Genomic DNA, 24258 nt, shown 5'->3' on the forward strand with positions numbered 1-24258 from the left:
CACACTGTATATACACACACACCTCCTGGCTGATATGTACACACTGTATATACACACACACCTCCTGGCTGATATGTACACACTGTATATACACACACACCTCCTGGCTGATATATGTACACACTGTATATACACACACACCTCCTGGCTGATATATGTACACACTGTATATACACACACACCTCCTGGCTGATATGTACACACTGTATATACACACACACCTTCTGGCTGTTTGCAGAGATCGGCACGGAGAAGGCTTGTTACCGGGATATGTCTTCATTCCCCGAGACCAAAGCAGAGAAGTACGCCAGCCGCAGCAAGGGGAAGAGATTCCTGCAGTACAACCGGCGCCAGCTGAGCCGCGTCTACCCCAAAGGGCAGCGCCTGGATTCTTCCAACTATGACCCCCTGCCCATGTGGATCTGTGGGAGTCAACTCGTGGCCCTGAACTTCCAGACCCCCGGTAATCATGGCGCCCTCTGGGGGGGAGTAGACTGAGGGGCAATAATCAAAAATCCTGTATTTAAAGAACACCCCGAGATGCTGAGAGACAGAGCACAGACCCTGACATACGGTACATCATGCCTTACGCACACTCCAGCCACATCCGGAGCTGCAGCACAATTCTGTAATTACACTGCATATTATACTCCAGTCACATCCAGAGCTGCAGCACAATTCTGTAATTACACTGCATATTATACTCCAGTCACATCCAGAGCTGCAGCACAATTCTGTAATTACACTGCATATTATACTCCAGCCACATCCAGAGCTGCAGCACAATTCTGTAATTACACTGCATATTATACTCCAGTCACATCCAGAGCTGCAGCACAATTCTGTAATTACACTGCATATTATACTCCAGTCACATCCAGACCTGCAGCACAATTCTGTATTTATACTCCAGTCACATCCACAGCTGCAGGCACAATTCTATAATTACACTGCATATTATTCTCCAGCCACATCCAGAGCTGCCGCACAATTCTGTAATTACACTGCATATTATACTCCAGTCACATCCAGAGCTGCAGCACAATTCTGTAATTACACTGCATATTATACTCCAGTCACATCCAGAGCTGCAGCACAATTCTGTAATTGTACTCCAGTCACATCCAGAGCTGCAGCACAATTCTGTATTTATACTCCAGTCACATCCAGAGCTGCAGCACAATTCTGTAATTACACTGCATATTATACTCCAGTCACATCCAGAGCTGCAGCACAATTCTGTAATTGTACTCCAGTCACATCCAGAGCTGCAGGCACAATTCGGTAATTACACTGCATATTATACTCCAGCCACATCCAGAGCTGCAGGCACAATATATTCTTTAGCTCAGTGCAGACTTTCTGTGAGAGCGGACCACAAGTCCCAGCCGCCCCGTGTCTCACCTTCTCCCTCCCGCAGACAAGCCCATGCAGCTGAACCAGGCGCTCTTCATGCTCGGGGGGCAGAGCGGCTTTGTGCTGCAGCCGGACATCATGAGGGACGATTTCTTTGACCCATTTGATAAGAGCAGCCTGAAGATTGTGGAGCCGATCACGGTGCAGATCCAGGTGAGTGATCCGGTGTGCAGATCCAGTCAAGGGATCCGGGGTGCAGATCCAGGCAAGGAATCCGGGGTGCAGATCCAGGCGTGGGATCCGGGGTGCAGATCCAGGAGTGGGATCCGGGGTGCAGATCCAGGCGAGGGATCCCTGGGGTGTAGATCCAGGCGAGGGATCCGGGGTGCAGATCCAGGTGTGGGATCCGGGGTGCAGATCCAGGCGAGGGATCCCTGGGGTGCAGATCCAGGCGAGGGATCTGGGGTGCAGATCCAGGCGAGGGATCCCTGGGGTGCAGATCCAGGCGAGGGATCTGGGGTGCAGATCCAGGCGAGGGATCCCTGGGGTGCAGATCCAGGCGAAGGATCCCTGGGGTGTAGATCCAGGCGAGGGATCCGGGGTGCAGATCCAGGCGAGGGATCCGGGATGCAGATCCAGGATAGGGATCCAGGGTGCAGATCCAGGATAGGGATCCGGGGTGCAGATCCAGGATAGGGATCCGGGGTGCAGATCCAGGCGAGGGATCCCTGGGGTGCAGATCCAGGCGAGGGATCCGGGGTTCAGATCCAGGCGAGGGATCCGGGGTGCAGATCCAGGCGAGGGATCCGGGGTGCAGATCCAGGCGAGGGGTCCGGGGTGCAGATCCAGGCGAGGGGTCCGGGGTGCAGATCCAGGCGAGGGATCCGGGGTGCAGATCCAGGCGAGGGGTCCGGGGTGCAGATCCAGGCGAGGGGTCCGGGGTGCAGATCCAGGCGAGGGATCCGGGGTGCAGATCCAGGCGAGGGGTCTGGGGTGCAGATCCAGGCGAGGGGTCCGGGGTGCAGATCCAGGCGAGGGATCCGGGGTGCAGATCTAGGGGAGCGATCCAGGGTGCAGGATCCAGGCGAGGGATCCGGGTGCAGATCTAGGGGAGCGATCCAGGGTGCAGGATCCAGGCGAGGGATCCGGGGTGCAGAGGGGCCCCGGACCTCACAGGGCACATATGATAACATAGGAGGACCACGGGAGGCCCAGCTACACATGATGTCTGGATAAGCTGCACTAATATGACTGCAGGGTAAAGTATGGGGGACAGTCGAAGCCTCTGATGAGGCAGCTAAGTCGGGGATCACTGTGCTCCCTTCATGGAGCAGAGCTGCAGTGTAAAGCATAAAGGTGCTATGTAATGATAGATGTAGAGATCCTTTTAGTAGCCATGTTTCTGATATCCCAGATTCTGGGGGCGAGGCATCTTCCGAAAAATGGCCGGAGCATCGTGTGTCCGTTCGTCGAAGTGGAGGTCTGCGGATCGGAGTACGACAACAGCAAAAACAAGAGCGACGTCGTAGGTGAGCGCCGCCCCATCCCCCATATGCCCAGAGGCGCCGTCCTCCTGAGACCCAGGGACCACACGGCCTCTGGCTCAGCGGCGCCCCCCGGAGCCGCACTGATGGCGTTTTCACCCTCCACAGCGGATAACGGCCTGAACCCCGTCTGGATGATGAAGGAGTTTGTGTTTGACATCAACAACCCGGAGTTTTCCTTCCTGAGGTTCGTGGTGTATGAGGAGGACATGTTCAGCGACCCCAACTTCCTGGCACAGGCCACGTTCCCCGTAAAGGCCTTGAAGACAGGTGAGAAACACAGAGAGTGTGGCGCCATCGTGCCCCTAAACCTCCCATTTCTAAAAAGCATTTATCAGGGCCACGTCCAGGGCCCACTGCTGTGTGTCCCCGAGATCACAAGAATCCCAAAGTGTCCCCAATGGTTCCGGGTATTTGGCATTTGTGGGGATGGTGGTTTGATGCCCGGAGTGTCGACCCCTCCAGTGACCCCACAGTAGCTGAATGTATTCACCAATCTGCTATAGTCCTTATTATCTACACATACGTGAGAATCCAGCTCCTCTAGGGTGGAGTCTCAAAAGGGGAAGGGCCAATGTAATATTTAATATCAGTATACTCAAATAATGAAGACATCTGGGCTACATCCGGGAGCAATGGAGGCGAGTGAGGAACCACTGGGGGATAAATGTGTAGCATCATATATAACACACCAGTTATTACAGACACCAGTTCACCATTATACATTAGTATCGTCTGGACATTGACGGATCCTTTACTTTCTACTTCCAGGTTATCGGTCTGTTCCTTTGCGAAACAGCTACAGTGAGGAGCTGGAGCTCGCCGCCCTGCTGGTGCACATCGAGATCGTCAACGCTAAGGTGCAGTTTTAAAGGGAAGTGGGGCGGGAAAGGGAGGGGGGCGTGACAGGGGAGTGGGGCGAGGAAGGGAGGGGGAGTGAGGCGAGGAAGGGAGTGGGGTGGGACATAGAGGAGGGCGAGGAAGGAATTGGAGTGGGGCGGGACAGGAAGGGAGGGGGAGTGGAGCGGGACGGGTGAGGAAGGGAGGGAGAGTGGAGCGGGACAGGGGGGGGTGAGGAAGGGAGGGGGAGTGGGGCGAGGAAGGGAGGGGGAGTGGGGCGAGGAAGGGAGGGGGAGCGGGGTGGGGAATGGAGGATGATTGCGGCGGGGACATGACAAGAGGGGGAGTGGGGGCGGGGATGGAGAGTGGGGACGAGAGGGGGAGCCAGGAAGGGGGAGTGAGATGGGATAGGGAAATGGGGCAGGGACTGTGGCGGGGAAGGGAGGGTGAGTGAAGCGTGGACGAGAGGGGGAGCGGGGATGGGGGATTGGGGTCTAGGACGGAGAAGGGAGGGTAAGTGCAGCTTGGAGGGGACGAGAGGGGGTGCGGGGACAGGGGAGTGGGCAGGGACTGGGACAGGGAGGGTGAGAAGGGAGCGAGGATGGGGGAGTGGGACAGGGAACGGGTGGAGTAGTGTGGGGAAGGGAGGGTGAGTGCAGTGGGGAGAGGGGGAGCAGGGACGGGATGAGGGGAAGTGGGGACTGATCGAGAAGGGGAGAGGAGACGAGGGGGAGAGGGAACAGGATGAGAGGGGGAGTGGGCTGATGAAGGGGACTGGGGCGGGGAAAGGATGAGAGGGGGGTAGGTGGAAGCGGGGACTGGTCGAGAAGGGGAGAGGGGACAGGATAAGAGGGGGGGGTGGGCTGATGAAGTGGGACTGGGGCAGGGACGGGATAAGAGGGGGGTAAGTGGGAGCTGGGACTGGTCGAGAAGGGGAGAGGGGACGAGGGGACAGGATGAGAGGGGGGTGGGCTGATGAAGTGGGACTGGGGCAAGGACGGGATAAGAGGGGGGGGAAGGTGGAAGCGGGGACTGGTCGAGAAGGGGAGAGGGGACAGGATGAGAGGGGGGTAGGCTGATGAAGTGGGACTGGGGCAAGGACAGGATAAGAGGGGGGGGAAGGTGGAAGCGGGGACTGGTCGAGAAGGGGAGAGGGGACAGGATGAGAGGGGGGTAGGCTGATGAAGTGGGACTGGGGCAGGGACGGGATAAGAGGGGGGTAAGTGGGAGCTGGGACTGGTCGAGAAGGGGAGAGGGGAACGAGGGGGTATGGAATAGTGAGAGATGCTACAGCTCCCTCTAGTGGTGAGCACATGCACACACCCAGGAGCCTTGTTCTGTACTTTTAGCCGCCATTTTTGGCCCCTCATTAACCTTTCTTATCTGGTTGTCTCCGCAGGAGGAGGATGATGAGAATCTCTACACGTCCATCCAGCAGCTGCGGGACCGCGCCAGCGAGTTGTCCAGCCAAGTGTCCAGCTACGAACGCGCCAATAACTGCGACTCCCGCTACCAGCAGCGGCTCGATGAACTGCGCGCCGCTCAGGAGAGGCTGCTGGAGCTCACGGAGGTGCGCAACCGAAAGTAAGTCCTGTCTCCTCATATTTACTCTTTGTGTTTTGCATCTTTTCTCGAGATCTCTAGATGCAGCCTGCAGTGTAAAGAATGGAGATTTCCTTTATGGTCGTCATGGTTACATCTTTGAATAAAACAGATTGCTGTGTATCTGAACGCCACTAAATCACTCTGAGCCGTAAATGTATAATATGAGACTACAACTCCCAGCGTGCGGCTCTGGAGAAATACTGGGAGTCATAGCTGTAACATAGCTACATTACATACATAGCATTGTATTTACAGACTCGCATAGATACATGACGGAGCCATGGAAACCACAGTGCAGACCGCCATGCTTTACACTGCCGCCGGCTGTAAAAACAACCACGTGATTCTGTTCTGTACTGAACGCTGTGGTGCTGAGTATACCGTGTAAGTGGATGAGCGCAGGCGCAAATCCCCGGATGGGACTAAAAAATAGTCAAAAGTTATAGAATAATAAAATCTATATACACTGGGGAACTAAGTATTTGATTCACTGATGATTTTGCAAGTTTTCCCACCTGCAAAGAATGGAGAGATCTGTAATTTTTATCGTAGGTTCACTTCACCTGTGAGAGACAGAATCTAACGGTAAAATCCAGAAAATCACATTGTATGATCCTTCTATATTATTTCTAAACACTCTTTTTTGGTGATTACTTTGTATCTCTGTTCATGCTGTACCCACACACACAAATGATACACCAATTGAAAGGTAAACTTGCCCCTTCAGCAAGAAAATAGCCAAACAAACCACACATCCACAAAATACAGTTTAAACATTAATTTTCATAAACCTGCAGTAAGGAAAAATGACCTGCAGGTGGCACCACACTACCACAAAGCACACTATAGATTGAATTTAGCCAGTGGTAGAATCCAACTATTATTATGGCAGCGTTTTTCTGATGGTATGGTCACACTGGCCCCATGGTATTCCCAGATGAGCACAACGAAACACGTCGGGAGAAAGTATCCGCCGCTGAACCTGGACAAAGGGTCGTATATACTGACTACATTCATGCGGGTGAGATCTTTCTGAGTTGTAAAATATGCAAATCTTTTGTGTTGCGTCAATCCCCTACTTAAAAAAAAAAAAAAGTGTGAGATTCACCCCTGAGAGGATGCACTGACCGAGTATGATGCTGCATCAATAGGTGACGCCACCCTGGGGTTGTTGCTGCTGGCATGGTTGACCCCGTAGCCTGCTGCATATTGGTCTCTTTGGACGGGTGGCTGTAGTAGAGGGTCTTATTTGTGGTAGACGGCCCTGATATTGTTTACAGGGACCCGTGGTGTATATTAGTCACACTCACTGATATTGGTACAGTATTTCCTATGTATTCACGGACTGTATAGCCTGTCAATTGAGTTTCTTGACTGTATTAGCGGGGCTGCCCATCCAAGTCTGGTTCGTTTAGAATAGAGTATGTAATCACATGCAAATGAGACTGCAGGGACTGAATGTTACTTGACCATACGTGTAAAGAACAGACTATTAGATATAAGTAGGGGTTTTCACATATAAAACTACCCTACTCTTTGATGTGAACTCCACAAGTTTTTAGTGTTGTTTGTCCTATGCACCTTGCACTTTTTTTTTTATTATGTTTGCTTTGAGAGTTAGACGTTTTAAAGATTTACATTAAAGGTTACATTTTAATCCAAAATGCTGATATATAATAATAGTTGGATTCTACTACTGGCTAAATTCAATCTATAGTGTGCTTTGTGGTAGTGTGGTGCCACCTGCAGGTCATTTGTTTCTTACTGCAGGTTTATGAAAATTAATGTTTAAACTGTATTTTGTGATCACATCGTGGATGTGTGGTTTGTTTGGCTGTTTTATTGCTGAAGGGGGAAAGTTTACCTTTCATATGGTGTATCATTTGTGTGTGTGGGTAGAGCATGAACGGAGATACAAAGTAATCACCAGAAAAGTGTTTAGAAATAATATAGAATGATTTGACCAGCTTGATTGTCCTGAAATTGCCTGCGCCCCCGACAACCAATGTGTGAAAATTTTGCATAGGCCAACTAGTTGATAAATATTTAAATAGCAATTTATTGCATGAAATAAGTATTTGATCACCGACCAACCAGCAAGAATCTTGCCTCTCAAAGACCTGTTAGTTTTTCTTTAAGAAGCCTCCTACTCTGCTCTCATTACCTGCACTAATTGTGCCTGTTTGAACTTCATTACCTGTATAAAAGATACCTGTCCACACACTCAGTTTATCATACTCCAACCTCTCCACCCTAGCCAAGACCAAAGAGCTGTCTAAGAACATTAGGGACAAAATTGTAGACCTGCACAAGGTTTGGATGGGCTGCAGGACAATAAATAAGCAGCTTGGTGTGACGGCAACAACTAGTAGAAAATGGAAGAAACACAAGATGACTGTCAGTGTTCCTCGTTCTTGGGCTCCATGCAAGATCTCACCTCGTGGGGTAAGGAAGATTGTAAAAAAGGTCAGGAATCAGCCCAGAACTACACGGGAGGACCTGGTCAATGACCTGAAGAGAGCTGGGACCACAGTCACAAACATCACAGATTGTAACACACTATGCCTTCATAGATTAAAATTCTGCAGGACACGCAAGGTCCCCCTGCTCTCGGCAGCACATGACCAGCTCCATTTCAAGTTCGCCAATGACCATCTGGATGATTCAGAGGAGGCATGGGAGAAGGTCATGTGGTCAGATAAGACCAAAATAGAACTTTTTGGTATCAACTCCACTCTCCGTGTTTGGAGAAAGAAGAAGGATGAGAACAACCCCAAGAACACCGTCCCAACCGTGAAGCATGGTGGAGGAAACATCATACTTTGGGGGTGGTTCTCTGCCGAGAGGATAGAACGACTGCACCGTGTCGAAGGGCGGATGGACGTGTTCATGTATTGCAAAATTTTGGCCAACAACCTCCTTTCCTCAGTAAGAGACTTGAAAATTAGTCGTGGCTGGGTCTTCCGGCATGGCAATGAGCCAAAACACACAGCCAGGGCAACTAAGGAGCGGCTCCGTAAGAAGCATTTCAAGATCCTGGAGTGGCCTATCCAGAATCCAGACCTGAACCCAATAGAAAATCTTTGGAGTGAGCTGTAACTCAATGTTGCCCAACGACAGCCCAGAAACATCTGAAGATGATCTGTATGGAGGAGGAGGCCAAAATCCCCTCTGCAGTAATGTGTGAAAACATTTTTCAAGATTCTGTCTCTCACAGGTGAAGTGGACCTACGTTAAAAATTAGAAACCTTTCCATTAATTTTAGGTGAGAAAACTTGCAAAATCGGCAGTGTATCAAATACTTATTTCCCCACTGTATATATAATTGTTTAAGGAGTCGCTCCCCCCCCCCTTCAAAAATTGGTGTCGTCGTGTCCAAAAATATCCGATCTAACAAAATGGAAAATTGTTCAAAACACCAAAAAGAAGACAAAAATCCTAAACCTCCAGAATTACTGCAACAAAAAGTGATGAAAGCGAAGAGTGAACTGCAAGTGGCATCGGAGCTGCAATATGCGAGCCCCCAACCAGCATTACACGAACCCCCGCCCAGCGAGCCCCTGCCCAGAGAGCCCCCAACCAGCATTATGTGAGCCCCTGGCCAGCATTACATGAGCCCCCACCCAGTGAGCCCCCAACCAGCATTATGCGAACCCCTGGCCAGCATTACACGAGCCCCCGCCCAGTGAGCCCCCAACCAGCATTATGCGAGCCCCCGCCCAGCGAGCCCCCAACCAGCATTACACGAACCTCCGACCAGCATTACACGAGCCCCGTCTGTCACGCAGCAGCAGTGCTGAAGCGAGCAACTCCCCATCGGGGTCAATAGTGGGGAGAAGGAACAGCACTCACACACATGGAACAGCCACACGGGCGCCACAGGTAGGCAGGAGAAAAGTTGGACAAGCCGCGTCAGTAACGGGTGGTCAACGCGGTAACAAAGGAAAGAGACTGTACACAAGGTCAGGAGCAAGCCAGAGAAGTCAGAGCCAGTCGGGAGCAGGAAAACCAAAACGAAAGACAAGCCGGGTCAGAATCCAAGCTGAGTCAAGAACCAGGGGGACAAAGCACGGATGTTAAGTACTGAGTTTGGCCAGGATACCGGGTGAGGACGGACACAGGGATACAGCACAGGGCAGATGACGAATTAGGGTGTAACGGGGTAAGCCGCTCTAGCCGAAGGCAGTAACTATAACTGGCAAAGCCCGCTGTCAGCGGTGGGGAGAAATAGCCTAAGGCCCCTTTTACACATCAGTTTTTTGCCATCAGTCACAATCCATCGAATGTTGAAAAAACGGATCTGTCGCAGATTGAGAAAAACTGATGTGATGAATCCATTTTTTCGCCAGATCCGACTAGCTGATCCAGCTAGTTGGATCCTAAAAAAAAATCGGAGCATGCGCAGTTAAAAAAAAAAAACGGAATCAGTCGCTGGATTCCATCATTGGATGGATCCGGCGCCATAGGCTTCCATTCTAGCAAACAACGGACGGCGATGGATCGCTGTCGTTTTTTAGAAGGACACAAAAAACATTACTGTCTCTTATTATTTCAGCTTTACACGAGCCCCCGGACAGCTTTACACGAGCCCCCGGCCAGCATTACACGAGCCCCCGGCCAGCATTACACGAGCCCCCGGCCAGCATTACACGAACCCCAGGCCAGCTGAACCCCCGGCCAGCATTACACGAGCCCCCGGCCAGCATTACACGAGCCCCCGGGCAGCATTACACGAACCCCAGGCCAGCCGAACCCCCGGCCAGCTTTACACGAACCCCATGCCAGCCGAACCCCCGGCCAGCATTACACGAGCCCCCGGCCAGCATTACACGAGCCCCCGGCCAGCCGAACCCCCGGCCAGCATTACACGAGCCTCCGGCCAGCATTACACGAGTCCCCGGCCAGCATTACACGAACCCCAGGCCAGCCGAACCCCCGGCCAGCTTTACACGAGCCTCCGGCCAGCATTACACGAGTCCCCGGCCAGCATTACACGAACCCCAGGCCAGCTGAACCCCCGGCCAGCTTTACACGAGCCCCCGGCCAGCATTACACGAGCCCCCAGCCAGCATTACACGAGCCCCCGGCCAGCATTACACGAGCCCCCGGCCAGCATTACACGAACCCCAGGCCAGCCGAACCCCCGGCCAGCATTACACGAGCCCCCGGTCAGCATTACACGAGCCCCCGGCCAGCATTACACGAGCCCCCGGCCAGCATTACACGAGCCCCCGGCCAGCATTACACGAACCCCAGGCCAGTCGAACCCCCGGCCAGCTTTACACGAACCCCAGGCCAGCCGAACCCCCGGCCAGCATTACACGAGCCCCCGGCCAGCATTACACGAGCCCCCGGGCAGCATTACACGAGCCCCAGGCCAGCCGAACCCCCGGCCAGCTTTACACGAACCCCAGGCCAGCCGAACCCCCGGCCAGCATTACACGAGCCCCCGGCCAGCATTACACGAGCCCCCGGCCAGCATTACACGAGCCGCCGGCCAGCTTTACACGAGCCGCCGGCCAGTCGAACTCCCAGCCAGCTGAACTCCCAGCCAGCATTACATGAACCCCTAGCCAGCTTTACATGAACCCCCGGCCAGCATTACACGAACCCCCGGCCAGCAATGTGGATGGAATTATACAACAGTTAGGGTCCTTGGAATAAGTTGAGGGAAACGAACTAAGAAACTGAACCTTTTTTGCTTTTAAGGGTTAATATTGAATGGATCTTCGTGTCCGTCCCGTGGTTTTCCTCTGGTAGCAGCTGATTGTCGACTCTTTATTATTTTTCTCCAGGCTCATGGAAAAGAAGAGGCGAGACCGGCAGCTGGCGAATAAGCGGACCTGAGCGCAGGGGAGGACACGTGGCACACTCGCCGGAGATGCGACCATCGCAGCATTTGCTTTCCTGCTCACGGACGCTCATATATTCTGTGCCTGGGGCATGGAGCGGCAACGGCATGACTACGACAGGCGCGACTACGACAGGCGCGACTACTGCTTCTCGCTGTTTTGCATTATACCTTAACCACAACATATCGGCACAGATCAGAGAAGTAATAATGGCGGCAGCACCGCGGAGGACGGAGCCGCTACATAGATCTGCACTTTAATGCTTAGAGAGCGCGTCCCTGTGACAGCGCAGACTTGTGCGGGGTCCATCAGGACCACGCGACTCTCCAAGATCCGGAAACGCGATAAAACAACCAAATGGCCAAGTCGTTTAGTGACCTCCATGACAGCAGGAGTAATGGGGGCATCATGAGACCCCACTATGACAGTACACTGGAAAACATGGTGCCCGCAGCCCCTGCTTCTCCTGGACCAGTGACCCCCATTGTGCCCGCTCCCTCCAGGTTCTGCAGTTTTCGAATATACGGTGTGTCTCAGTTTCTCCGCTTGCTGTCAGTGACTACGCCTCGTCGTGCTCACACGGCTGGGGAGGTTGTTACAATGTATCAGTACAGGCAAAAACATTGGCCTGTGGTCAGGGACAGAAGGCAGGATTCACTGACAGCAAGCAGAGGTGTGCGAGACGTGATGAAGAGTTTGTTGTATGCTCCAGTCACAGCCGGAGCTGCAGCGACTACATCTACCACCATGAAACTCGACGGGTGGGGTCACCAAGGACCCTGCAAAATTGCCCCCACAGCTCTGGATGTGACTGGAGAATATGACCACAGCAAACTGAATCTCCTTGTATTGACCTCGTCTTCTCCGGTCACATCTGACTGCTGGGGGGCCGCAAATCTGAGATGACAAACAGCAGCCTAAAATGGCGGGTGCCCACGTGGCCCCAGCACCCATCTGCTCTGATGGTCCACGGGGTCGCAGGTAGCTGAGCCGAGCAAGTGGAGTAGGGAGCGGCATGGTAGGTAACACCACTAGTGACAGGCAGGGGGCAGACAAGCACCTCTAACCCCCACAGCATCAGTCAGTGACCCCACTGCGGAGGGCATCATGGGAAGTCACCACCTCGGTCAGTCGGCTCCCCCCGCCCTGGCAGTGCCTTACCACCTGCAACCTGACCTGTCAGACACCACCACTCGCTCATGTGAAAACACTGGAGTGCCTTATTGCCTTGTCTATGCAGGGTTAAAGGGGCGAAACGCGGAGAAGGGGGGGCAAGAGACAGAGAAGATGGGATGCAGAGAAGGGGCAAAACAAGAGGGACGAAACGCAGAGAAGAGGGGGGGAGCAAAACAAGGGGGATGCAGAGAAGAGGGGGCGAAATGCAGAAAAGGGGGGAGAAACAGAAGAGGGGGTGTACGCAATGAACGGGTGCAAAAACATATTAGAGGGGGGCAAACGCAGAAGAGGGGGCAAAACAAGGGGGGGGGACGCAGAGAACGGGGGGGGGGGGAGGTGGGGAGAAACACGAGAGAATGCAAACGATCAGAAAATAGTTTTATCCAACAGGGAAAGTGTTAAACTGGAAGAATCTTAACAAGCAGTTAATAAAGAGTTAATACTGTCCACCTCTGTGGCTCTGAGACGTATCACAAGATAGGGGCTTAGATACACGGCTCAGCAGTCGGTATCACAGGAGAGGATTAGATACACAGCTCAGCAGTCAGTATCACAGGATAGGATTAGATACACAGCTCAGCAATCGGTATCACAGGAGAGGATTAGATACACAGCTCAGCAGTCAGTATCACACAGTATAGGATTAGATACACGGCTCAGCAGTCTGTATCACACAGGAGAGGATTAGATACACGGCTCAGCAGTCTGTATCACACAGGATAGCATTAGATACACGGCTCAGCAGTCAGTATCACACAGGAGAGGATTAGATACACGGCTCAGCAGTCAGTATCGTACAGGAGAGGATTAGATACACGGCTCAGCAGTCTGTATCACACAGGAGAGGATTAGATACACGGCTCAGCAGTCAGTATCACACAGGATAGCATTAGATACACGGCTCAGCAGTCAGTATCACACAGGAGAGGATTAGATACACGGCTCAGCAGTCAGTATCACACAGGATAGGATTAGATACACAGCTCAGCAGTCAGTATCACACAGGAGAGGATTAGATACACGGCTCAGCAGTCAGTATCACACAGGATAGCATTAGATACACGGCTCAGCAGTCAGTATCACACAGGAGAGGATTAGATACACGGCTCAGCAGTCAGTATCATACAGGAGAGGATTAGATACACGGCTCAGCAGTCGGTATCACACAGGATAGGATTAGATACACGGCTCAGCAGTCAGTATCATACAGGAGAGGATTAGATACATGGCTCAGCAGTCAGTATCACACAGGATAGGATTAGATACACGGCTCAGCAGTCGGTATCACACAGGATAGGATTAGATACACGGCTCAGCAGTCGGTATCACACAGGATAGCATTAGATACACGGCTCAGCAGTCGGTATCACACAGGATAGGATTAGATACACGGCTCAGCAGTCAGTATCACACAGGATAGGATTAGATACACGGCTCAGCAGTCAGTATCACACAGGATAGGATTAGATACACTGCTCAGCAGTCAGTATCACACAGGAGAGGATTAGATACACTGCTCAGCAGTCAGTATCACACAGGATAGGATTAGATACACAGCTCAGCAGTCAGTATCACACAGGATAGGATTAGATACACGGCTCAGCAGTCAGTATCACACAGGATAGGATTAGATACACTGCTCAGCAGTCAGTATCACACAGGATAGGATTAGATACACGGCTCAGCAGTCAGTATTACACAGGAGAGGATTAGATACACGCTCAGCAGTCAGTATCACACAGGATAGGATTAGATACACGGCTCAGCAGTCAGTATCACACAGGAGAGGATTAGATACACGCTCAGCAGTCAGTATCACACAGGAGAGGATTAGATACACGGCTCAGCAGTCAGTATCACACAGGATAGGATTAGATACACTGCTCAGCAGTCAGTATCACACAGGAGAGGATTAGATACACTGCTCAGCAGTCAGTATCACACAGGATAGGATTAGATACACAGCTCAGCAGTCAGTATCACACAGGATAGGATTAGATACACTGCTCAGCAGTCGGTATCACACAGGATAGATTAGATACACAGCTCAGCAGTCAGTATCACACAGGATAGCATTAGATACACGCTCAGCAGTCAGTATCACACAGGATAGGATTAGATACACGGCTCAGCTGTCAGTATCACACAGGAGAGGATTAGATACACAGCTCAGCAGTCAGTATCACACAGGAGAGGATTAGATACACGGCTCAGCAGTCAGTATCACACAGGAGAGGATTAGATACACGGCTCAGCAGTCAGTATCACACAGGAGAGGATTAGATACACAGCTCAGCAGTCAGTATCACACAGGATAGGATTAGATACACGGCTCAGCAGTCAGTATCACACAGGATAGGATTAGATACACAGCTCAGCAGTCGGTATCACACAGGATAGGATTAGAAACACAGCTCAGCAGTCAGTATCACACAGGATAGGATTAGATACACGGCTCAGCAGTCAGTATCACACAGGATAGGATTAGATACACAGCTCAGCAGTCGGTATCACACAGGATAGGATTAGATACACAGCTCAGCAGTCGGTATCACACAGGATAGGATTAGATACACAGCTCAGCAGTCGGTATCACACAGGAGAGGATTAGATACACGGCTCAGCAGTCGGTATCACACAGGATAGGCTCCTTGTTCTTATGGCCGTTGGTGACTTTCGGCCTCTTATTATTTTGCCGTTTTGTGTGTGCAGCTCCTATGCAGACTTCCATGAGTCTCCACGGTAACAGACTATAAACAATCTCCGCCCCCGCACTCCAGCTGGTACCATCTGCCCCTACTTGTTCCCAACCTGCGGGACCAGACTGCAGGGTCGGTATACGGTTACCATGGAGACCCATCATGGCTGCCCTGCACCACTGACAGAGATAGGACGGTGATTCCTCATTATCGGATCTCGGGAGAGAAGGAACCAGAGCCGGTGCGGCCATCAGCGCGGCTCCCGAGGGACAGAGCGACGCCACGGCTGCAGCAGAGCGAGGATTTATTACCACGTGTCTCCTCCTCGGATATAAATTATACATTTATGTACAGCAGAGTCTCCCGGGGAGCAGGGCGGATCCATAGTCTCCCGGGGCGAAAGGTGGTGCCATTGTCTCTCAGGGCACAGGGTGGGGCCATAGTCTCTCAGGGGTGGAGTCCGGGGTGCAGGGTGGTCCCACAGTCTCCTGGGTCGCAGGGTCGTCTCATCATCTTCCAGGGCCAAGGTGGTCCTTTAGTCTCCCTGGGGTAGAGTCCGGAGCGCAGGGTGGTCCCATAGTCTTCTGGTCATAGTCCAGGACGCAAAGTGGTTTTGTCGGCTCCATGGGGCAGTGATGTCCAGGGTGCAGCATGTTCGTGGCAGTGGAATCCTTGGTTCAAGGTGGTCCCTACGGGTGGTCCACTCATCTACTGGGGTGTGGTCCGGGCACAGGGTGGCCCAGATGTCTCCTGGACGCAGGGTACAAGGTGGTCTGGTAGTCTCCTGGGTGCAGGGTGGTCCCGTAGCACCCGGCTGTAGTGTGGTCCAGTAGTCTAACCACGGTGTGTAGGGTGGTCTGTAGTCTCCGGGCCGCGGGGTGGTCTGTAGCCTCCAGGCCATAGGGTGGTCTGTGATCTCCTGGCCGCGGAGTGCAGGGTGGTCAGTATTCTCCTTTCCGCTGGGTGGTTTGTGGTCTCCAGACCGAAGAGTGCAGGGTGGTCTGTGGTCTCGTGGCAGCGAGGTGCAGGGTGGTCTGTAGACTCCTGGCCGCGGGGTGCAGGGTGGTCTATAGTCTCCTGGCCCTGAGGTGCAGGTTGGTCTATAGTCTCCTGGCCTTGAGGTGCAGGGTGGTCTATAGTCTCCTGACCCTGAGGTGCAGGGTGGTCTGTAGACTCCTGGCCCTGAGGTGCAGGGTGGTCAGTAGACTCCTGGCCGCGAGGTGCAGGGTGGTCAGTAGACTCCTGGCCCTGAGGTGCAGGGTGGTCTATAGTCTCCTGGCCTTGAGGTGCAGGGTGGTCTGTAGTCTCCTGGCCCTGAGGTGCAGGGTGGTCTGTAGACGCCTGGCCGCGGGGTGCAGGGTGGTCTATAGTCTCCTGGCCCTGAGGTGCAGGGTGGTCTATAGTCTCCTGGCCTTGAGGTGCAGGGTGGTCTATAGTCTCCTGGCCCTGAGGTGCAGGGTGGTCTATAGTCTCCTGGCCCTGAGGTGCAGGGTGGGCAGTAGACTCCTGGCCGCAGGGTGCAAGGCGGTCTATAGTCTCCTGGCCCTGAGGTGCAGGGTGGTCTGTAGTCTCCTGGCCGCGGGTGCAGGGTGGTCTATAGTCTCCTGTCCCTGAGGTGCAGGGTGGTCTGTAGACTCCTGGCCGCGGGGTGCAGGGTGGTCTGTAGTCTCCTGGCTGCGGGGTGGATGGTGGTCTGTAGTCTCCTGGCGATGGGTTGCAGGGTGGTCTGTAGTCAGGCCGCCAGGTGCAGGGTGGTCTGTAGTCTCCTGGCCACGGGGTGCAGGGTAGTCTACAGTCTCCTCACCCTGAGGTGCAGGGTGGTCTGTAGTCTCCTGGCCGCGGGGTGCAGGGTGGTCTATAGTCTCCTGGCCCTGAGGTGCAGGGTGGTCTATAGTCTCCTGGCCTTGAGGTGCAGGGTGGTCTATAGTCTCCTGGCCCTGAGGTGCAGGGTGGTCTGTAGACTCCTGGCCGCGGGGTGCAGGGTGGACTGTAGTCTCCTGGCTGCGGGGTGGATGGTGGTCTGTAGTCTCCTGGCCGCCAGGTGCAGGGTGGTCTATAGTCTCCTGGCCGCGGGGTGCAGGGTGGTCTATAGTCTCCTCACCCTGAGGTGCAGGATGGTCAGTAGACTCCTGGCTGGCTGCAGAGCTCAGTACATGGACTCGTTGCTCTGCACCGCACTGAATGGCAGCTGGAGGGCGCTGATGCTGGAGATGTTGGGGGTCCTCTTGGTGGGGTTCTTCTTCCAGAGCAGCAGCGTGCTGGAGCGTTTCCCGGCTGCCGTCGTCTTCCTGTTCTCCTTGTTGCCCTTCAGGATCTCGCTGGACGTCAGCATGGACGACTTCTTGTCCGGCACCTGGCGGGTGACAGCGCGTTATACTGGGGTAATACTATACAACGGAGCATGCGGTCATCGGCGTCCGATACTCCGGCATCTTACAGGGGATCAGGGAGAGTCGCTATAAAATTCCTGTAATCCGGCAGCAGCTCCGCAGGGGGCGTCTGATGGTTTGGAATTTCCAATACTCTGCAGATCGCAGGATGCCGGATTATAGGAATTGTGCATTTTTTTTTACTATCTTAGAAGGGTTCAGTACATTATTAGTGGGGGTCTCACCGTGCTCTGAGGGTTGGCGCTCTGGAAGGTCACCACCTCGATGTCCGCTCCTTCCTTCCCCACGTTCTTCAGCAGCTGGACGACTTGTGAATGCTTCGCCCACCGGCAATCCTCGCTGTTCACGGCCACGATGTAAGACCCCTCCATCACACCGGCACACTGTGACAGAAGAGCGCAGTCAGCGGCCGGGGCACACAGTGCAGCCAGATCTGGGGGAGCGGGTGACGGAGGCCAGGGCAGGCACACTGAGGTCACCCAGCTTTCCCAGGAGCAGATGATGTACGTACAGCGGCGCAGCCACCTGGGACCACCCCAGCGATGAGAACCGGGGAGTCGCCTCTCAAAGTGAAGCCAAAGCCGCCATCTCCGGGATCCAGGTGAACCTTCTGCGCCGGTCGCCACCGATGCTTGGCCGAGAAGACAGAGACGGGACCCTGCAAAACGAGCAGAGGAGGCGAGACAAGATGAGGAGCCCTCCACTCACATCCAGAGCTGCCACAAGGGTCATGTGACTGCGCAGCTGACAGACACGGGGGTGCCGCGCAGCTGACAGAAACATAGGGGGGTGCCGCGGAGCTGACAGACACATAGGGGGGTGCCGCGGAGCTGACAGAAACATAGGGGGTGCCACAGAGCTGACAGACACATAGGGGGGTGCCGCGGAGCTGACACATAGGGGGGTGCCGCGGAGCTGACAGACACATAGGGGGGTGCCGCGGAGCTGACACATAGGGGGGTGCCGCGGAGCTGACAGACACATAGGGGGGTGCCGCGGAGCTGACACATGGGGGGTGCCGCGCAGCTGACAGACACGGGGGTGCCACAGAGCTGACAGACACATAGGGGGGTGCCGCGGAGCTGACACATAGGGGGGTGCCACGCAGCTGACAGACACATGGGGGGTGCCGCGCAGCTGACAGACACATAGGGGGGTGCCGCGCAGCTGACAGACACATGGGGGGTGCCGCAGAGCTGACAGACACATAGGGGGGTGCCACAGAGCTGACAGACACAGGGGGGTGCCACAGAGCTGACAGACACATAGGGGGTGCCGCGGAGCAGACACATGGGGGGTGCCGCGGAGCTGACAGACACATAGGGGGGTGCCGCGCAGCTGACAGACACATGGGGGGGTGCCGCGCAGCTGACAGACACATTGGAGGTGCGGTTCATGCTCTTTTTTTTTTTTTTTCTTGTTGTACGACACATAGGGGGTGCCGCGGTGCTGACAGACAGATAGGGGGGTGCCACGGAGCTGACACATAGGGGAGTGCCGCCGAGCTGACAGACACATAGGGGAGTGCCGCAGAGCTGACAGATACAGGGGGATGCTGCGGAGCTGACAGACACATAGGGGGGTGCCATGGAGCTGACAGATACAGGGGGTGCTGCGGAGTTGACAGACACATAGGGGGGTGCCGCGGAGCTGACAGACACATAGGGGGGTGCCACGGAGCTGACAGACACATAGGGGAGTGCCGCGGAGCTGACAGACACATAGGGGGGTGCCGCGGAGCTAACACATAGGGGAGTGCCGTGGAGCTGAAAGACACATAGGGGGGTTCCGCGGAGCTGACAGACACATAGGAGGGTTGTCACGTTCACGGGGAGGATACCTTTATCATCCCCACCACTGACACCAATTTGTCATGAACCGGGGTTGTTTGGTTGCCCCTGGTTCCTTTCTGAAGGGGATTTATCTATATCCCACTTCCCAGTTCCGGTTTGGAACTTGCAGCTCTCTGGTGCCCCCCTTACCCTCAGGTCAGACCGAGTACTGCACCTAGGATAGTTAGCCAAAAAGGCTGCCTTACTATGTACTGGCTAATGGGCATGCTGCAGCGAGGGTGAAATAACTACTCCCACTCAGGCGGGAACAATAATTTATCGACTCCGCCGTCGCTATAAAGCCTCTCAAACGCACAGGACAAATCCGCTGCGACCAGCTATAATTTTTTTAAATTAAAAACGGGTCCGGAGCCAACCCAGATTAGTAGCGTAATTCACTTCAGAGGACGTGACAGTTCGGTTCTAGAGCAAAGAGAGACAAAGCTAGTAATTTTATATATTTTACTCCAAAAAAGGTAGGCAGTGTTTACAGAAGTATAAAAAGGTATTATAAAAGTAGACAAGTATCGTATGTACAGTACAATTACAAATATAATGGGATTAAAGCTGAAAAACACTTACATTTTGTTCATATCATTTAATCTCATGGCTGACAGTGTGCTGTGGGGGAGGGGCACACATCTAGATGCATCATACATCTGTCTCGCAGCTAGATCCAGGACAAAAGATGAGGGAAGACTGATGGTTCACTCACTTATCTCACAGCCCAAAACCAAGGCATTCCCCCTGTGGTGACCTCACTCAGAGGCTGAATCCTCCCTTTTCTTAGAGTTATGACAAACCATTTCTATACATAACTCGCTGTATGAACCTCATATAAGAACAACACAGTGATCAGGATGTTCACCATGTCAGGGGGGTTCCTTTAAGTAAATACACAGTGTAGATACATGACCCGCTTACGGAGAAATCCGCTCCTTGCAACCCGTTGGGTTTAGCTCCTAGCGATTTCAGTGAGCTATAGATCTCTCGATGGACATCCGGAATATATAATCCTTGTATCTCTAGCCCGGATCGGTGCCAGTATACATAACTTTAAAAGAACAAAAGAGTCCCATGCAGTTTGGGAAATGGCTGTACTAGTTTTAGCTAGCATCAGGCAGGATGAGGGATTTAGACAGAGACTGGCTTTCGCAGCACAGAGCCATAATAATTCCTCTTGCTGGCACACTGGTCTCACATTACAACTATATAGCAGGGGGGAGGGAGTTGCCTGCAGGCTAAGAGAGAAGCAGAGCTTTCTAGGCAGAATGAAGAGGGGGGGTCGGAAAAGCCCACAGCGTGTGTCTGAAAGCCAGGGACCTTTTAGGTATATACTCAAAACATGGCATATTCATATTATCATGACACCTCCCCCTTTTGGACCGCGCTACGGCGGCAGGTTCGCCCTGGCAGGACAACTCATCTGCATTGCCATGCTCGCTGCCCTTTTTGTGTTTCGGTAAAGTCGTACTGCTGGAGGGCAAGGCTCCAGCGCAGCAACCTTCCGTTGGTTCCACACATGGCTTGTAGCCAGCGCAGAGGGTTGTGGTCAGTCACCACAGTGAAGGTACAGGTAGGGCTGCAAACGTTGCCCAGACGATGGCCAGGCACTCCTTCTCGATGGTGGAATAGGCCACTTCCCTCAGCAGAAGCGTCCGGCTCAGGTACAACATGGGGTGCTCTTGGTTTCCCAAGTCATCCTGGCTGAGCACAGCACCGAGGCCAAACTCGCTGGCGTCGGTCTGCACCAGGAATGGTCGACTGCTGTCAATTGCTTTTAACATGGGAGAGTTGCACAGGGCTGTTTTCAATCCCTGGAAGGCCCCCTCACAGCTGACGGTCCAGTCGACTACTTGGGTTAGCTTCTTCCTGGTGAGGCCCGTCAAGGACATTGCCAGGCTACTATAGTTCTGTACGAAGCGCCTATAGTACCCTGCAGTGCCCAGGAAGGACATCACCTGCTTCTTGATCCTGGGGGTGGGCCAGGACGCGATCGCATCCACTTTCCCAGGCTCTGGCCTTATGGAGTTCTCACCTACCTGATGCCCCAGGTAGTGGACCTCTCTCATGCCCATCTGGCACTTTCCCCCAGCTTGATGGTCAGACCGGCTCGGTGAATTCGCCTGAGAACCTCCTGGAGATGCTGCAGGTGTTTGTCCCAGGAGGAACTGAAGATTGCAATGTCATCCAGGTACACCGCTGTGTACTTTTCCAGTCCCTGAAGCAGGTGGTTGACCATCCGCTGGAAAGTGGCAGAGGCATTCTTCATGCCGAAGGGCATGGCCGTGGACTCGTACAGTCCAAAGGGTGTGATAAACGCAGACTTCTCCTGTGCCTCAGGGCTCAGGGGAATCTGCCAGTATCCCCGACTCAGATCCATTATGGACAGATATTTTGCGCCAGCAAACCACTCAAAGAGCTCCTCGATGCGCGGCATTGGGTGCACGTCAGAGGCTGTGATGGCGTTGAGCCCCCTGTAGTCCACGCAGAACCGGGTGGTCCGATCCTTCTTTGGCACGAGAACTACAGGCGAGGCCCACGCGCTCTTTGACCGCTGAATCACCCCCAGCTGTAACATCTCATCGATCTCCTGGCGCATAACCTGCTGCACCTGGTCGGTGATCTGATAGGGTGTTCGCCGTAGTGGGGCATGATTCCTGGTGTCCACCTCGTGGACTGCTAACTCAGTCCTTCCAGGTCGGTTGGAGAACACGGCCCAGAAGGGTTCCAGCGTGGTCGGCAACTGTGACCGCTGGGGTTTGGTTAACAAGGCGCTTACCTCCACATCCCCGATGGACCCACCGGCCTTGGCTTGGGCCAGCATGTCCAGGAGGGGATCTTCCTCCCCGTCTTCGGGCAGGCTGTAGACCGGTAGGACCCAGGCTTCACGTTCGTGTTGAGCCTTCATCATATTGACGTGAAAGGCCTTTCGCCTACCCAGAGCGTGGTCAAGTGTGACCACGTAGGTGACCGGGTTGAGCTGTTGGTGGACGACGTACAGGCCTTCCCAGGCTGCCTGAAGCTTATCCTTTGGTACGAGGACCAGCACCCACACCTTTTGACCCACGTGGTAAGTCCGCTCCCAGGCGTTCTGGTCGTACCAGTGCTTCTGATCAGCCTGAGCCTGCGTCATGTTGTCATGCATCAACTGCGTCAAGGTCTGCATCTTGTCACGGAAGCGCATGACATACTCCACTATGGACACTTCAGAATAGTTCGGCTCCTCTTCCCAGCATTCCCTTACCAACCCAAGGGGTCCCTGGACTCTTCTGCCGTACAGAAGCTCGAAGGGGGAGAACCCCGTCGAGGCCTGCGGAAACTTTTGGTAAGTGAATAGCAGGTGTGGGAGATACCGCTCCCACTTTGAGGGTACCATTGAAGCGTTCGCACAAGCTGTGGGTGATACGTTCTCGATACCAGATGCTTCACCTGCATTCTCTTACAGAGAGCCTCCATTAGGCGAGACATGAATTGGGTCCCCAGATCGGTAAGCATCTCCCTGGGAAATCCTACCCATGAAAAGATAGCCACAGGGCATCCGCCACCTTATCTGCCTCTGGGTACCGGGTAGCGTAGCCTACCACAGTAAGAATATATCGCTTTCCAGAGCTGCTGGGGACGGCCAGCGGGCCCACAATGTCCACCGCGATCCTCTGGAAAGGCTCCTCTATCACTGGCAAAGGGATCATGGGAGCCTTAAGAGCAGGCCCCGCCTTCCCCACTCTTTGACAGGTGATACAGGAGCGGCAGTAGTTAGTCACATCTGTCCCCATCTTGGGCCCATAGGAGTGTCGAGACAGCCGGGCCTTAGTTTGGCTGATCCCCAAGTGTCCAGCGAGCGGGATCTCATGGGCAATCCGCAATAACTCACCCCTGAATTGGTGCGGGACGACCAGCTGTCTGTCCCTCAAACACTCCTTTTGCGATTTTCCGGGTACTGTCTCCCGGTACAATCTCCCTCGTTCCCAGAACACCTCGCCTTATCAGTCACGAAGGTGGGCATCTCGGCAAGTTGTCTCAAATTCTCCAGGCTCGCATCTGTGTGCAGAGCGGCCTGTATCTCCGGGCTAGGGGCAGCCATAAGCTACATCAGGGTCCCTTCCCCACGGGAACCCTCTGGGACCTGCTCTGGGTCAGTCGCAACGATGACTGAGGAGGGTCCGGAAGGCAGAACATTATCTGCGTTCTGGGCACTCTGACTGCGGGTGACAGCAGCTACGAAGGCTTTTAGGTATATACTCAAAACATGGCATATTCATATCATGACAGGGGTGCCGCGGAGCTGACAGACACATAGGGGGGTGCCGTGGAAGGTAATTGTTATTATAGTACTACAAGGAAAGATCTCTGCATTGTAGACCACTAGCAGAGCAGAGCTGACCCACCCCCTCTGTACAGAGACCACCCTCCGCCACCCCAGCAGATCCTGTCCTTCGCTTTCTGCCACTCACCAGCCGGTGGAATATGTCCTTGACTTTCACCTTGGAGAACGTAGGGATCGTGACTTCTGGCTTCTGATGAGTGTTTGCTAGAAAAAACAAAACAAAAGAAAAATGATCCCGGCACCGCTCCGCGCACAGAACAGCACGACGCTCCGCGCACAGAACGGTACGACACTCAGAACAGCACAACTCTCTGTGCACAGAACAGTACGACTCTCCGAGCACAGAACGGTACGACTCTCCGAGCACAGAACGGTACGACGCACAGAACAGCACGACTCTCCGAGCACAGAACAGTACGACGCTCAGAACAGCACGACTCTCCGCGCATAGAACGGTATGACGCTCAGAACAGCACGACTCTCCACACATAGAACTGTACGACTCTCTGAGCACAGAACGGTACAACGCACAGAACAGCACGACTCTCCGAGCACAGAACAGTACGACACTCAGAACAGCACGACTCTCCGCGCATAGAACTGTACGATGCTCAGAACAGCACGACTCTCTGCACAT

At 53.7% G+C, this 24258-nt stretch overlaps 2 protein-coding genes across 5 annotated transcripts in view; one reads left to right on the top strand and one right to left on the bottom strand.

Moving 5' to 3' along the window:
* The window catches only part of LOC143783104 (1-phosphatidylinositol 4,5-bisphosphate phosphodiesterase gamma-1-like), a 141948-nt gene extending 129127 nt beyond the window's left edge, over positions 1-12821 (top strand). For both annotated transcript variants that reach the window (XM_077271364.1, XM_077271365.1), the window contains 7 exons: positions 239-463; positions 1421-1569; positions 2771-2885; positions 3009-3170; positions 3672-3760; positions 5140-5324; positions 11141-12821. In XM_077271364.1, the coding sequence (XP_077127479.1) occupies positions 239-463; positions 1421-1569; positions 2771-2885; positions 3009-3170; positions 3672-3760; positions 5140-5324; positions 11141-11192 (977 nt within the window). In that variant the 3' untranslated portion in view covers positions 11193-12821. The remainder of the gene's footprint in view (positions 1-238; positions 464-1420; positions 1570-2770; positions 2886-3008; positions 3171-3671; positions 3761-5139; positions 5325-11140) is intronic.
* Positions 12822-16856: 4035 nt separating this feature from the next.
* RHPN1 (rhophilin Rho GTPase binding protein 1) overlaps positions 16857-24258 on the bottom strand; it is a 57594-nt gene continuing 50192 nt past the window's right edge. For all 3 annotated transcript variants that reach the window (XM_077271376.1, XM_077271375.1, XM_077271377.1), the window contains 4 exons: positions 23749-23825; positions 17974-18120; positions 17687-17845; positions 16857-17425 (listed from right to left, as the gene is read on the bottom strand). In XM_077271376.1, the coding sequence (XP_077127491.1) occupies positions 17219-17425; positions 17687-17845; positions 17974-18120; positions 23749-23825 (590 nt within the window). In that variant the 3' untranslated portion in view covers positions 16857-17218. The remainder of the gene's footprint in view (positions 17426-17686; positions 17846-17973; positions 18121-23748; positions 23826-24258) is intronic.

Source organism: Ranitomeya variabilis, chromosome 6, assembly GCF_051348905.1.
Source record: "Ranitomeya variabilis isolate aRanVar5 chromosome 6, aRanVar5.hap1, whole genome shotgun sequence".
Lineage (NCBI taxonomy): Eukaryota > Metazoa > Chordata > Amphibia > Anura > Dendrobatidae > Ranitomeya > Ranitomeya variabilis.